We start from the raw sequence: 15471 nt of genomic DNA, 5'->3' as shown, positions 1-15471 counted from the left end.
CATTGTAACTTATGGCTGCTCCTTTTGATGAGCAGCCGAAAATGACAGTTTATAATGAGGTTTCATTAAAAAAAAAAAAAAAAAAAACGTTTTGTCATCTTTACGGTAATAAGCTTTTATAAATACTCTCGGCGTGACGTCACCGATTAAATCGGCCACTCAGCTGAGCGCTGGAAAACACAGACCTCTATATAAAAGTGTGTGATAAAACAGCTGGGTTTCATTTCTTTACTCCTGTAACTTCATCAGACATCTGTATTTATTTGTTTTAGCCGTTTTTGTTTGTTGGTTTTTTTACTGTCACGGACTTAAACTGCGGAATTCGTACGTAATCGGATTTAAACCGGTTTTGATTTTGGGGTACCGCCAGTTACCGTGGAGACTGCGCACCCTCCTCTCTTCGTTTTCGGTATGTCGCAAAAAAGCTGTTTTTGTCAAACATACATCTCTTTATTAACTTTAAATGTAACAAAGGAATTTAAATATTTGTTGACAGATTCTACTTAAAGTTATGCCGTTTAAATCAGAGAGAGAGTAAAAAATGTGTAGCCTGTGTGAGACATTATGGTAGAAGAACAAGAATCAATCGGTTTTTGTTTCTGTTTAACTGTTTAAATTATTAGTTGAGTCAGACGAAGCCACATGGGTTGAGTTTACTAAGGGCTCGGTTATGTTGAGGAAGCTCCTCCTCCTTATCAAAATTAGTTTGATAAAAAAAAATTCACATTAATGCGAAAAGGAATAAGGAGAGAGCACATGAAAACTACAGGCTTGTACTATTATCTGCAGGTAGGACAGCAGCTTATCAATCATCATTATCTGTATTAAGCTTGATCATTTCTCTGCTTAGCTTTGACGAATATTATGCTTTTATTTTGATAAGCTCTCCTAATAAGAAAGCCATATAATATAAAGTGTGGCTTTCAAGTAATATTTCAATTATGGGTTTGATCCATTTCAAAACGTAAAAATAAATCATGAAATTCATATGTTTTGCCTTACATGTTTAAAAACTAAGATATTTTTATAAAACTTTGTAAGCTGATTAAAATTTGTTCCATAAACAAATAAAAAGAAAAGTATTTTTAATTAAACTATGGGATTATGCCAGGTGTGGGTAGGAAAGGTATAGTATTCACATTAATCATTTTTGAGGTTTTAGAAGAGTAGAAAATTAAAATCTGATCATGTAGTATTGGGTGTAATTTGCTATATCAATTATCAATATAAGACAGTCATTGTAGTTTCAAAAATATAAAAGAAAAATAAATTTTAATGATTGTGGTAGTACCAAAATTTCATATTTTACTTCAAATTATCTTTCTTTAGTGTCTGATACTCTAAAATGCCCCATGTACCAAACCACTAAACCCACTAAAATCCAGTTTTTACTTGTGTGGTTTGTTTTTTATTATTGTAGAACCATGTGTAAAAAAAAAAGGCTACTAAAACAGTTTTCCTGTCAACATTTTATACAAGAAAGAACATTTTCTAAAAGTTATTTATGCCAAAAAGCTCATTGCTCAGAAAACTTTTGATATTGCCATAGAAAACATATTTCTCATTGTCATTGTGCTCCTAATAAGATCCTGTTAAAAGGTGAAAAAATATGTTTCTGGTTATGAATCACTCAATAAGGGAAAGATTGGAAACTGATTATGTTTCAGAGTTAAACACAAAAGTAGTTTTTGGTTTGGTTCTCGTCTCCTAATGTTTTGTTACACAAACATATAGAATATGAGTTTGCTTTGTAACAGAAAGAGCTTAGTCATGTTTTGATCAAAGATAAAAATGGCTAACTCAGCATCATGTGTTATTGATGATCTAAGTGTCATGCAGGTCATCATTATTTTCAGCTGACCATCTGCACAGTGACTTGTGATCTTCTGTGGCCAAAATACTTCATCTTGTTTGCACTTATACCCACTTTCCTTTAGATTCCAATGGACTGGACCATTATTGCACTTCTGCATGTTTTCCTGCAGCCATCTCTAGCAGGTGGGTAGTAAAAAAAGTCAGCTTGGGATGAAGGCTAACTTAAATCTGCAAAGCAAATTCATCACATGAATGAAGCCTGAGGTTTAGTGGCCTTTGCTGTTTTTTTGTGCAACTTTATTCAACTTCTACTACGTCACTTTCCTACAGCGTTGTTTACAGTGGAGGCAGAGCAGACCTCATACATGTCGGAGTATGGAGGAAATGTTGTGCTGGGCTGCAAGTTTTCCTCCCAACCAGAAAATCCTCAGAATGGCCTGAAGGTTATCTGGCACTGGATGACCAGCAACCCGCAGGAAGTGATGCGACTGGAAGACAGCGTGGAGTCCTTTGCATCTCCGAAGTACCGTGGTCGAGTGAAGCTTCTCTCTGATGAGCTGAAAAACGGCTGGGCAAAGTTACAGGTATTTGCTCGCTGGAAGTGAATCAGTTCATTCTAATGGAGTTACATTAAAACAGTCAGATGACCAAATGTTATTTCTTTAACTGGGGCTCTCTGATATAACCTGTCATCAACTTTGTATGCTGCTAGAAATAACTGCTACAGGAGTCAAATTTTCCCACCAGAAGGTGCAGTTTGTTGTTTAAATTTCTCTTTAAACAGAGCCACACATTCAACAAATCTGTTTTCTTGTGCTGCAGTAAACTCTTGAAGAGTGAAAAAGCTTTCCAGTTATTATTGTTATTTAAAATAGCTTATCTCAAGTGTATATAATGGTTTCTCTCCCTCTCTCTTCACAGATATCAGATCTCAGGATCACTGACTCGGGGACCTATCAGTGTTTAATTCAAACAACAGAAGGAAACGATTATAAAACTATAGGTTTGTCAGTTGGAGGTAAGATCATTCTTTGAATCCATAACAGTTTGCATTCTTTTTGTTTTTTTTCATTAAATACTTCAGGGCTTTTTGTTCTGGGAATGGTCTTGCTCAACCATTGCTGCACATGGTCATTTCTGGGCAGTTAAAGTAAACTCAGATTGAAAATGAAACTAAACACATTAGTCAGTTTGGTAAAGAAAAAAGCCTCAGACTTATTTAGATGCAGTCCCTTGCAGAAACACTTTTACTGTACACCCCTTGAATGTTTTTTTCTCTCTGCAATTACTGCTGCAGATCTTCAGAGGTATCTATCTACAAGTACAGTACATGTAAAGACTGATTAAAGACTTAAAGTTTGTGTTTGTAACATTGCCAAAGTTACCTCTTGGGATGTTTTAAGTGGAATTTATAATTCTTTGAAATATTATTGTTCTTTAATACTTAATGTTTCTGCATATACTTCCTGTGCTGCCTTCAAAAGTAAAAAAAAAAGTTGGAGTTTCTAGAATTGATGCATTCCTAGAAACTAAATGGCATTTGAAAAAGATAGTTTTCGTTTACCACATAATCCAATCCCAAATTATAATTTTAGATTTTAGAGTTACTAATGAATAATGTACCATTAAAAAAAAGGCCTTTCCACTACTTAAAAAAAAAAAAAGGTAACATCATGTTACCTTTGCGTTATAAAACAAGACCCAAGAGTCCTAAACTAGGTTTAGTGTTGAACTCAAACACAGCATTGGAATATGCTCTGGGGTTTTGGGAAATTCATATGTTATTGATTACAAGATGGGATTTCAAGAATGTATATTTAATCCAAAATAATTTATTCTGGTATTCTTCTAAGTATTGTGAATATTAACTAAAGTAAGTTTTGTCCCTCAACAAACACTGCTATTTAATTAGAAGCGACTTCTAACATTCGGCTTTTTAAGGAACTCAAGAAAATAAAAAATTTAAACATATATCTTTTAGCCCTTATCAATCTATAACATCATTTAAAAAATGTATGTAAAAGCATCAAATATTGTAAGAATTCTGCATTCAGAAATTAAAGAATAGATTTTTATTGTAATAAAATGTTGCTAATCTTCGTGTTCCTTCTCAGCTCCATATAAATCGATCACAAAGCGGATTGAGACGACAGCGGAGGGGGATAAGGTGGTGTTGACCTGCCAGTCTGAGGGTTACCCGGAGTCTGTTGTTGTGTGGCAGAATGGACATTTGCAGGAACACCATCCAAACACCACAACTAAACCAGCGCCAGACAATCTATTCAAAGTCACCAGTCACATTGAAGTCAGCTCCACAGAGAAAAACAATTACACATGTAACTTTACCAAAGATGGCTACTCTGCTACATTTCACATTCCAGGTACATTTCTAACATCTGTCATGGTTTTCTTTGAAGATGATGCTCAGAGTATATAATAAGAGGCATTCACACGAACTCATAAACCGTCTCTGTAAAATAACTAAATGGAAACAGAATCAATTTCAAGTGAAAAAAAATCTTTTTATAGAATATTTACTAGCTAGCATAACAGGTGGAAATGTGATGCCACCACCTCTGTGGTTTGCTATGTATTGCAGCTTCCTGTTGTGTTCATTTATTTTCCTGTATCTATATCTTCAGTTAATTTTCTAAGCTCCTCCAAAGCAAGTCAAAGCAAAGTGATCTTTGCAACCTGCCTACAGTTTTTCCAGAGATCCGAGACGTTCCCCCGTTTTCAAAGAAATTGTAGGCGTTTATGAAACGCCTACAATTTGAAGATACCTTCTGATTTTCTTTTTCTTCCTCTGTAGTGTTTGATTTGGTTTAGTTTTACTGGAAGGATTATTTTTAAAGATTAAATATTAAATTTAGTCTATAATGGGGAGGAACTTGGTGAGATTAAAGTACAGAGGATCTAATAAATGCTTGGGGAAACTATAAAAGTATCAACAACAGTAAAAGTAATCTGAAAAAGATGTTTTTATGCTCAGCAAAAAATACAGTTAGGTCGGTCTCAACTACCTCTGCTTTATAGCCACAATTAGTTTTGTTCTTGACCACTTTAGGGAAGTCTGCTGCACTTCGTCTTTGTAAAATTTGGTTCTTTCCAAAGTGGTTGAAAACATGTTTGGACATAAACAAAAATTTTGCAACATGTATTAGCTAAACTTCAGCTATGATGTTAAAAGCACTCCCCCTATATTTTCTTTCTACAGATGAGATACTCTCCCCTCATGGAAAAAACGATGTCCTTATTCCTGTGTTGTGTATTGGATTTCTGTTAGCTGCCCTCGGTGTTGGAATGGTGACTTACAAACATAAAAAAGGTAACTGCTTGTTTCTTCTAATCGTTTTTGTACTCACTAAACAGAATCAAAACCGAATCGTTTTATTTCCTAAGTAGTTTGTATTTTCTTCAGTAAGTCACAAGTGGCTTAACCCTTAGTAGTGCAAGTTACCATTTTTGCTCACTTGCACATCCTTTACAAATGGACTCCCCTATGTCCCTCAGTGAGGTCTGAAAGTACAAGAATTATTTCCAGCCATTCAGCAAAGATACTGCTACATGGCTGTACATATGATTTTGGCATTTGACCAGTTAGATGAAACCTTGAATGATATTTTAACTACTATAGATTAAGATACAAAAAACTAATACTGTAAGTTAAGTTAAAAAGTAAAAATGTTAAACATTCTAAATAAAAAAGGTAATAAGCCAATTAGAAAAGTAAAGAATGCCTTCCTTTCACTTTGTTAGTGTTTCCCATGAATAAACTTATTGAAGAACCTTTGCTTTTGTTTTGTTTTTAACCTATTAAGGCAATTGACTGTTTTTGACCTTGATTTTCCCCATGAAAATATATATGTATATATGAAATGTTACATTGGTTATAAGTCCATGTTCTGTGCTCCAATAACACTCTTGACTTGAAATTTTGATTTTCAAATTATTTCGCTGAGTGCCATGTAAAGGGTTAATAATGTATTCACTGTAAAAATCTGAAATTAATTCCAGTAACCCAATAAAAAAAAAAAAAAGTATCTCTTGAAGAAAGATACATTTAATGATGTCCCATTCGACATTTTCTGTTCCTGATACAAACCTAAGCACTTCAGGAAAGGGGATTTCCTCAACCTGAGTCCTGTTTGGATACTAAATTAAAAACCGCTGTGATTAGGTTGTATGTGAGTTAGGTTTTCCAGCCAGCAACGGCACATGGTTCAAAACTCTGGCAAACCCAATCAAAGATCCATCAATAGCTCTGTTTAGCAACATGGATTTAAAAAGCCATGGTCTTGGTTAAAGACAGCAGAGGTGGTATTTGATACATCCAGTGTGATCCTGTCCAAGAACATCAGAAATGCATCTATTTCTCAGAGGACTGGAAGCTCAGAAGGGAGAAGCCAGGCCTCATTCTGCAGGACTCAAATGATGCTTAGATGGCCCAAATTAATTGTTCACCCATTCATCATGAGGAGAAGAATCACACAATGCAAACAATGTTTTAAATGATTATTGTGATGCATATTCACTACTATTAGGTTGGTCAGCAAATAAAATAAAATCATCTTATACTGCATTATAAATCTCATAACTCTAATCATGAACAAGGAATAAATATTCAGTTGATAAATGAAAGGGATAGTTGGAAAATAATAGCATCTGAGATGATCAAGGCCTAAAGGAAAAGCACAATATTCTTCCACAAAAGGGAAATTTAATATAACTTTGAAAACATAGACAGTTTATGAAAGAAAGTAAAAGGAAAAAATGATATGCAAGTTAGGCTATACCTGAAAGAAAATACCCACAACAAACTGGTGGGATAGGAAAGTATTAGTGGAGTTTTTTTTTTTTTTTACTTTGGTTGACCTTTAATTCCTCGTTTGAGTCTATATTTAGCTCCATAACCTGCTGAATTGTTCAGTAAAATCCCGTTCTCTCTCTCTGACATTTTTAGTGTTTGACATAAAGTTTGCCTCCATTCTCAGCCTTCAAGTGGCCAGCCATCACTGTTAGCTCATTACTCAGCATTTTAAATATTCCTGTTTCATTTCAACCCTCCCACAGAAAATAAAATGCCAAAGTTGAAAAGGCTGAGTGGCAAGAAAACCCGGCAAAATTTCAGCGAGGCACGCTGTTGTCATGCAATCTGTGACATTTCCTCCAGAAAGAGGAAGGTCTGATTAAATGTGTTTTAACGGTGAATTCGGATCCATACCTGTTTTGTTATGAAATCTGTGTGACTTCGCTGACATGTGATCCGCAATGTTTGTTGTCATGTGGGCATGACTTGGCTTTTTTTTGTGTTGTTTTTGAAGTTGAAGAACTTCATGCTTGGAATCACCCTGCTTAGGTTTGGTCGGTGATATAAGGGGAATTCACAGTTATTTGTGAATGCATGGGTGATTTTTTTGGTTAAGCACATGTTTGCCTTATCAAATATATCATACCCCTTCACTTCGCTTCTACAATTATTACACAACCTTTCAGATAAATGACCAGGAAGCTGTGATAAGAGATTTATATTTTAGTTACGGGCATCAAAATCTCTGGGTGACCATATTCAGGAAATGTCAGCCTCCCTAGCGCTACTCAGAAGAGCTTTGTCATGCTTATTGGTGTTCAAATAGAAAATTTGTGCTCTCACACACAAATTAAGAAAAATTCCGCCTTTACTCTGACTACAGCGAGTCATTTTATTTCCAGTAAGTGCTTCATTTTGTCCCTAAACTAATTTTCAATTTCGATTGCAACGTTCCAGGAGAAATATATGGGAAGCAAACAAAAAATATATGTCTTATCTAATAAAAAGTCCCAGTATGATACATGCATTCAGAGGCAAAGATACCATCCCCCGATTGTTTTTCTGCATTCGTGTTTCTAGACAAATATCTATACTTAAAGTTCTGTACCAATACACTCACTTAAAGGTTCCCTTGCCTTATAGGTTCCAGAAGTCCCAGCACCAGGAACTGTCTAGTTGATGATGGGGAGAACTCCACATCTGCCACTGCCTGTAAGTCTGAGCACCCTCATAACTGAAGTTTAACTGCTGATGATGTTTGTCACACAAATGTTCACACTAGTTGTGATTGAACTCCTTGTTAATCATTGACTCTGAAACTGATTGGATAAATAGCAGAATAGGTATCCTACTTTTTTTTGATAATGCTGTTTTCTTTCAGGCCTAAAAAGAGATAAAGAAAGAGAGCTTGAGGAAATAGTTATTACTGAAGGTAAGTGTCTGTATATTATAAAAAATGATGTGTTTTCATGTTATCCAGGCTTATTTGAGCCTCTGTTTTCATTACTAACTTACTGATTTACTGAAAAGACTAAAAGAGAAACTTTAACAAAAGTAAATAAGATTAATTCCTTAATATGAATGACTGTAGATGTTCTTAGAAATATTAAATCTAGATGAAAATGTCAAAACTGAATGAAGGGATTCTGAGTGCAATGCTCCCTCTGTCTAGGGAAAAATCCCATCGTCCTAGTCACATTTATATGAATATATCTGCCCAAAAAGGAAGTAAAACAGGAATGTTTAGATGCTTCTTTTCGCATTGTGCTAATTCTCTTTTAACAATGAGCTTATTTTCTCTTCACGTCACACAGAGGAAAACCTGAGGTCACATCTGAAAGCTCGTTATTCTGATTTCTCCCTCACTACAAAGGTGAGATGCCACTGTGATAATTTCGCTGCAGAGGAGCTGCCCCACAGGCTGCAAAACAAGTGAGTCACAAAGACATATTTCCAAACCCAGCGAGATCATTTCAAACTAACCTTTGTTTTGATCTAATTTCCAGTAAATCTATCAATTACAGCAATAAATTAAAACTGCTCAAAGTTCAAATTGTACTTTTGCCATTTTTAACCCATATATTTAATCTGCTTAGTTCAACTTTTTACCAATTCACCAACGATTAACCCAAACAGTATTCAACTGAAATTATAGGGATAAATAATAATAAAAATAGATCTTTTTTGATCTTACATTGGAGAAATTTATTTCTGCATTTAACCCATCTCCCTGGGGAGCAGTGGGCTGCCATTGTGCGGCACCCGGGGAGCAGTGTGGGGTTAAGGTCTTTGCTCAGGGACCCAGAGTGGCAGTCTATGGGAGTGGGGCTCGAACTCAGAACGACGGGATTCCAAGATCTATGCCCTTACCACTAGGCCGCCACTCCCCAAATAGTTAATAAAATTATGCTAAAGATTTAAATCAATAGTATTTAATTATTGCATCCTACATTTTTATGATCCAATTTTATGCCAGTTGACTTTTACAGAATAAAACCGATAAAGGAGCTTGTTAAATCCAAACAAACCCTGTTTTGGTAGATAACATTGTGCAGCAGTAGATCAGTAATGCGTTAAGAAAAAGCGTAAAAGTCATTTGTTTTTAGTAGCAGATTTAAAACAAAGTGACTAAAACTACGAGGGTATTAAACGGCAAAATAATGAAATGAACTGCATACATTTGTTAAATTAAACTATCTTCACTTAGAAATTCTTGCAATGTGTGGTGTCCGTCATGGATCAATGTTAGGACCTTTTTTGTTATTGCTGGCTGTATTTACAGTTGTCTTATGAGACTAACTGTTTGTACCGACAGCTTTAGCCGAAGTTTTTATAATTCTACTTGTTTATCAAATACTGGATTACAGAGCTGTTTCCTTTTTTAGTGAGGGCCTACATGTGAGACTCCAGGATCTACTCCCGAAAGCTGGTAAAGTCCTGTTACTCGAAGGGCCCTCAAGCAGTGGGAAAACAACCGTAGCCAATATCCTGCTCTCATCTTGGACCGATGGTGCTCCCAAATTCTTTGACGGCAGTTTTTTGGATCTTCTTCTGTATGTGAACTGCAGCGCCTTGAGGGGGGACTTGTTTGAGGAAGCAAGAACTCAGCTGTCTCTCATTAACAAGGTATCAGCAGAGGAGCTGAGGACTGCTCTGGCCAAGTCCGACAAGACTCTGCTACTATTGGATGGTTATAAAGAGGGGAACCACTTTTCTGATGAGACTTTAAGGAGGTTTCTAAGTGATAGAGGATCTTGTAGAGTATTGGTCACTTCCTGTCCAGGTGACTGTCCTGTGCTCAAACAGACTCTGACAACAGAAGGGACGCTGACGCTTCATATGCAATCTGGAAAGTACTGAGAACTTAAACATATTTAACAATTGTAACATTTTTAAAAGTTTTTATGGTTTGTATAGTTTTTTAAAGCCCACATATGCTGCACATTTACATTTAAAATAAGCATAAGCAATAAATATATATTTTGTATTTTTTTATAAATTATCTTTGTCGTCTGCTTTATTAAAGATATTACATTTCCTAATGCTGTTTATCTAAGACACTTGGTCTCTTTTAATTTTTCGAAAAGCTGCTGAGTAAAATTTGAACTCCACCCTGTTTGTTTATGCAATAGCTGAAAAGACCTGCAAATGGCCTTAAACTCTTTCGCTTTCAATAAATTTGATAAGCCAAGCGGTCTTTTGAGACTTTCTACAAGTTTCAGTTCTTTGTTGGTGCAGGAGAAAAAGAAACCTAGATGAAAGGCAGTTGCTGGACTGCAAGCGAAGCAGCAACAGCTTCTCTAATGTCGGCTGCAGATGAGGAAGTGCCTCATTATTCTCGGCAGGAGACACGACAGCTTACAGGAATGCACAGTTCACAAAGAATATTTCTTTTTTTTTTTTTTGGTATCTTCTTCTTTCTCTGGCAAAAAGACATTTTTCTTAGATGATGAGTTATTCGGGATATTTTTAAAGCAAAAAAAGTGTAAATTCCTTTTCAGCTTTTTCTTATTTAGTCACATAAGAGCCAGAAGTTTCATTGATATATTGGGACCATGTGTTTTAAAAAAATGTTTTGCAATTGTATCCAGCTATCCAGCTTTCTTAACCATTTTACCGTCTCTAACATGTATTTAGCTGCTTATATTTTCCATTAACTCAGACAACCTTTCCTGTCTCTGTCAAAGAGAAGCATCTACACAGCATTTTAACACCAACAACTTGATTCCCCATTACCACAATGTTCAGGGAGATGTGCAAAATTACCTTTTTCCACCACATGTACTATTTTGCATCTTGCACTTTTCCATGAAGGCATTTTATATGAATACAAGCTTTAGAAAGCAACCTGCTTTCTTCTCTCCCCTTCAAATCAAGGCATCTCTTTGTCTTGGTCTATCACAGAAAATCCCAATGAATAAGTAAAAAAAAAAGCAAACAAAAACACGAAAGCTTTAGTATAAATACGTCTGCAAGAACACCGGATTTTCACAAAACCTCAGAGTCAATCTCACCTTTGTGTTTTGAGGAGACAGAAACCATAAAGTAACCAGCGGGCAATAATGCTATTTATCTCATGAGAGATAAAAGGAGAACTGAAATGTGAACCAAAGACAATGACCTCCGAGAAGTTACTAAAGCTGATTAATGGCAGCCAAATAAAGGTTTACAAACTTTGTTGCATGTTCATAGCATAAAATGTCCAAATGCAGAAGCTATTATATATTCATTTTCTAAAGTCAAATGTTTGAATGGAAATCCATTGAAAATATTCCATTGGTTCTAGTTTAGACCGCTGTGATGTTTGTCGAAGCTTAGTGTATTTTTAATAGGGAAAACTTCCACTTCAGTACCCAGATTTAAGATAATCTGGTTACTGTATTGCTACATATATTCAACCTGTAGAATGAATTTCTAGCCTCTTGCTTTTTAATTCATTACTGCAACCTAAAATCACAACATATTTTTAAATGTTTGGAAACACTGCATGTGGTTCAGTCCGGTTCAGTCAAACAGCCTTTTTTATTTGTGAGTTTAGTCTGAAACTGGGTCACAGCTCAAACTAAGATAGGTGTTAGATGATTAATTGTCACCAAACTGAGGATGTTATTGTCGTTTGCTGTACCAGGTTTGTCCTTCCTTTTGCATTATTCACTAGCGGTATATATATATATATGCCTTTTTTTTTTTAAAGTAGATGAAGTCTGTTTGACATAGTTCCTCATCCAAAGTGACAGGGTTTGTTCTTCCCCTTCTTTGTCAGGGTTTAGGGAAATTCAACAGATAAGCTCATATATTTAAGATAAAACAAAACCTAACAATAAAAGAACAAGCAAAAAAGACATGTTGGTTTCTTGAAAAACAATGGGTAACAAATATTTTATTATTATAATTCTTCCTTCTTTTGCTCTGTTATGATTTTATTCTGTCTGCCTGGATGAAAAGGTGAATACTGTATAAAAACCATGGAAAAAATTAAATCAATTGTTATTGTCAACTACAATTTGCATTTTAATCGAGATTACAGTTTCAGTACAAACATGTTCATAATTAGGCAGTTTTCTTAGGGCACTGCCTTTTATTCCTTAGGCCACTGCCTTTACTTAAAATAATAATAATAATAATAATATAAATCATCAAAATCTGTCCCTTGCTTAGTTACCTTTATTAATCAAATTAGTTTCTAGGTAGACTTCCATCACTTAGCTAAAAACAGAAACGGTAAGCAATCTGACAGTTATAAAATAATCATGAGGTTATAATTTAAATGTCAGATCATAAAACCTAGTAGGAGGATTGTTTTGATTTGTAACAACATAAAGGTTTGGCTAGGTTTTAGAATACAGCAAACATACCAAAAAATAAAAAACATACCAAAAGCTTATGATTGTGTATTTATAAATCTACCTGGGATTTACTATATGAATCATCCTATAAAGAAATTTGGGTTTAGAAAAAGATTGGAAACCATTTGGAAACCCCCAGTAAATGATACCATTTAGCATATTGGTATCTTTGAGGAAATGCTAATGCATTTTATGGCATCACTGTAAAAACAAAGATTGAACTAAACTAAAGCAATAACAATTTTCTTTTTGTTTCATTTTAATTTTGTTTAACGCCATAAAAACTCAAAGCCATCTCATAGTTATCAAACAGTAAGACAGGCTAACCCCTAGCACCCCTAATTATAATGATGCTGAACCCCAAAGACAAAGCAGTAAAATTGGAAAGAAGCCTGCAGAGCATAATAAATAAACAACATGGTCTAGCTGTTGCTCTGATTTTTTTTTTAAATAGCTTCAATCAGACTTCTTTTCCAGAAACCTTTTTGCTTATATACTGCTGAAATTCAACTCAGTTTTTGTATATATAATATTTCTAGTAGAGACACAAGACTAAACATTAAAAAACCGTCCAAACTTTATCATCTATTACTGCAGGTGTTGATGCAAGCAGCCCAGCTGATATTTCTATCCAGGATGGTGTCCCAGCCAAACAGAATTTGAACAAATGAAGCTATTATGATCAGAAAAAGCAGAGAGGGCATAAAGTTGTTGTATTAAAAAATAATGCAGAATAGAGATAGACTGGAGCAGAATGATGAAAAGGGGTCCCTATGTCTTCAAGCAGTCTAAGCCTATAGCAGCATAACTATATGGATAGATCAGGATAACCTGAGCCGCTCTAACTATGAGCTTTATTAAAAAGAAGAATTTTAAGCCTAGCCTTAAAAGTAGACGGGGTGTCTGCCTCATGGAACAAAACTGGTAATTGGTTCCACAGGAGAAGAGCCTTATAACAAAAAGATCTCTATATAAATCTGTATAAAAAAGTGGCTTTACTTGCTGAAGAATTGGCAATAATGTGTTGCAGCAATCTTTTAAAGTTCTGCTTTAAACAAGAACAGCTTCTTCTACACGCTGATATCATTTCCCACCATGAGAAAAACCTCAGATATACTGAATGGGAGTTTCGGTGGTAACAGATGTTTCCTTTTAATGTGAAAAATGTTTGAGTTGCTTAATATTTCAGTGTGGGGAAATAAGAAGTCTAAACCAATAAAAAAAAATGTAATTTCATCACCCCTATAGATGCTTGGAGGTGGGTAGTTACTAGTTCTATTCACTTATTTACTTAACATTTTGACAACAAAACATTTGGCGGTATTTTATTGCCACTTAATATTTTTATGAAATATCACGACTGATACTTTAGTAAAATGTTTGACTACTCTATTCACATGAGTGACTTCAGAAAATAACAAACAAGGTTGTTTTAAACAAAAGAGTTCGAGACAAAGGGACAGAGTTAATATTTATGTTAAAATTTGTGCTTCTTTGTTGAACACAAGCTAACTTTATATCTGGTGAACCTACTGGAAAGATTTGGAGGTCAAGCCCGTTTATAGTGAGGAGTAAATATTGCCACTAGAGTTACTTTACTCTTTCTACCATGTAAATATGACCAACCATGAGAATTGGTTCAATAACTTTTACATTGAAAAGAAAATTAATTTGGTAAAGTGTTTCTTCTGCTTATATGTGTCTGTGTTTTTTTTTTTTTTTAGATTTGTTATTTTTTCAATTGCATAATTTGTTTTGATTATCATATAATAGTCTTTAAAATACCAGCATCAGTTATTCAGTACATGAATAGCCTTTCTTAGCTTATACTTTTTCACTCTGACTTAAGTAATTTCATCGGATCCCTACTTTTTGCTCTTACTAAAAATGATGAATCCATGTTACTTGAGTATGATTATTGGATAATCTACCCACCCCTGCCCTTAATTATAAAATGAGACTGAAGAATTGATTTATATAAATCTATATAATAATTGTCTTTCCTCAAAAACATTTATTTATGCCACTTTTAACCCCTATAAAAGGCTGTCAGTGTATTTTTTTTTGAAAAGACAGTATTCAAGATATTTTGAAAATACTTCAATTAAAATTTAAAATAAATTATAGGTGGCCCATGGTAAAAAGGTGTCCCCTCTAACTTGTTTTAAAAGTTAGACTTAGAGAGACTTAGACAGATTTATTTTGTCAGTTTGTATACTGTACATGAGTGTATATAAAAATAAACTTTGTTTAAAGTGCAGCCTTGAAAGCAGTAATAAATACATTAAGAAAATAGTAATATAAACATTAGACTGTATATTTACAGTTCTAGCATTCTTTTTTTCACTTAATGCTCTTGAGCTGTGGAGTCATTGTAAAGAATGACAATAAACAAAGCTAATGTTCTAATATGTTAGAGTTTTTTTGCTGATAATACGTAGAAAATCAGCTGCAAAATATAAAAAAAGGTCACAGGAGGTTAAGGTAATTTATAAAAAGAATTTTTTTTTTTTTTTTATTGCTATACCTTCATTAAGTATAGCAATTAAATAATATCTTAGTGTTTATTTCCCTCTTTTTATCCTTTTCCTAGACAGGTTTTCATAAAGATGATTTTTTAAAAAAATCTCACATCAGATGTCCACTAGATGGGGTAGTCTCCCTTTTCATCCAGCCTATAGCGTTTCTATAATAAAACTTTGTAAATTTTAATCCTGCAATAAACTAGTCAAAAATAAAATAAAATGCTTTTAAACAAAGACATGAAACATTAATGTCACCTCGTTACAAATGTGTAAATCTTCACTATTGCAGTTTTCATTTTTGGTCAGTTTTAGTATGAAGCATGTATAGAATAAAAATTTTCTATATCACCACATTGCACAAGCTACATAAACAGTATTCTTATTTTATTTATCACTTGACTTAACAAGCAGGACATCCACTCAAAAGGAGGAAGTCTGGAAAAGTATTACAAAACCTGCAAGCTGTCTTGATAAA

General features: G+C 34.4%; 1 protein-coding gene across 3 annotated transcripts in view; it reads left to right on the top strand.

Moving 5' to 3' along the window:
- Positions 1 to 10052, top strand: part of LOC119782650 (programmed cell death 1 ligand 1-like) — a 36749-nt gene extending 26697 nt beyond the window's left edge. Inside the window, exons 1-10 of one of the 3 annotated variants that reach the window (XM_038283690.1) lie at positions 225 to 409; positions 1938 to 1998; positions 2146 to 2399; positions 2737 to 2833; positions 3930 to 4196; positions 5033 to 5143; positions 7769 to 7837; positions 8007 to 8057; positions 8440 to 8557; positions 9511 to 10052. In XM_038283690.1, coding sequence (XP_038139618.1) covers positions 1944 to 1998; positions 2146 to 2399; positions 2737 to 2833; positions 3930 to 4196; positions 5033 to 5143; positions 7769 to 7837; positions 8007 to 8057; positions 8440 to 8557; positions 9511 to 9985 — 1497 coding nt within the window. In that variant the 5' untranslated portion in view covers positions 225 to 409; positions 1938 to 1943 and the 3' untranslated portion in view covers positions 9986 to 10052. Of the gene's footprint in view, positions 1 to 224; positions 410 to 737; positions 790 to 1937; positions 1999 to 2145; positions 2400 to 2736; positions 2834 to 3929; positions 4197 to 5032; positions 5144 to 7768; positions 7838 to 8006; positions 8058 to 8439; positions 8558 to 9510 lie in introns of those variants that run through there. The other 2 variants (XM_038283689.1, XM_038283688.1) reach the window with 2 other exon arrangements.
- Positions 10053 to 15471: the final 5419 nt, after the last annotated feature.

This window comes from Cyprinodon tularosa, unplaced genomic scaffold (genome assembly GCF_016077235.1).
Source record: "Cyprinodon tularosa strain WSP-4 unplaced genomic scaffold, ASM1607723v1 ctg196, whole genome shotgun sequence".
NCBI classification, from domain to species: domain Eukaryota; kingdom Metazoa; phylum Chordata; class Actinopteri; order Cyprinodontiformes; family Cyprinodontidae; genus Cyprinodon; species Cyprinodon tularosa.
Note: the sequence above shows the minus strand (reverse complement) of the source record. Positions and strands in the feature narration are given on the sequence as shown.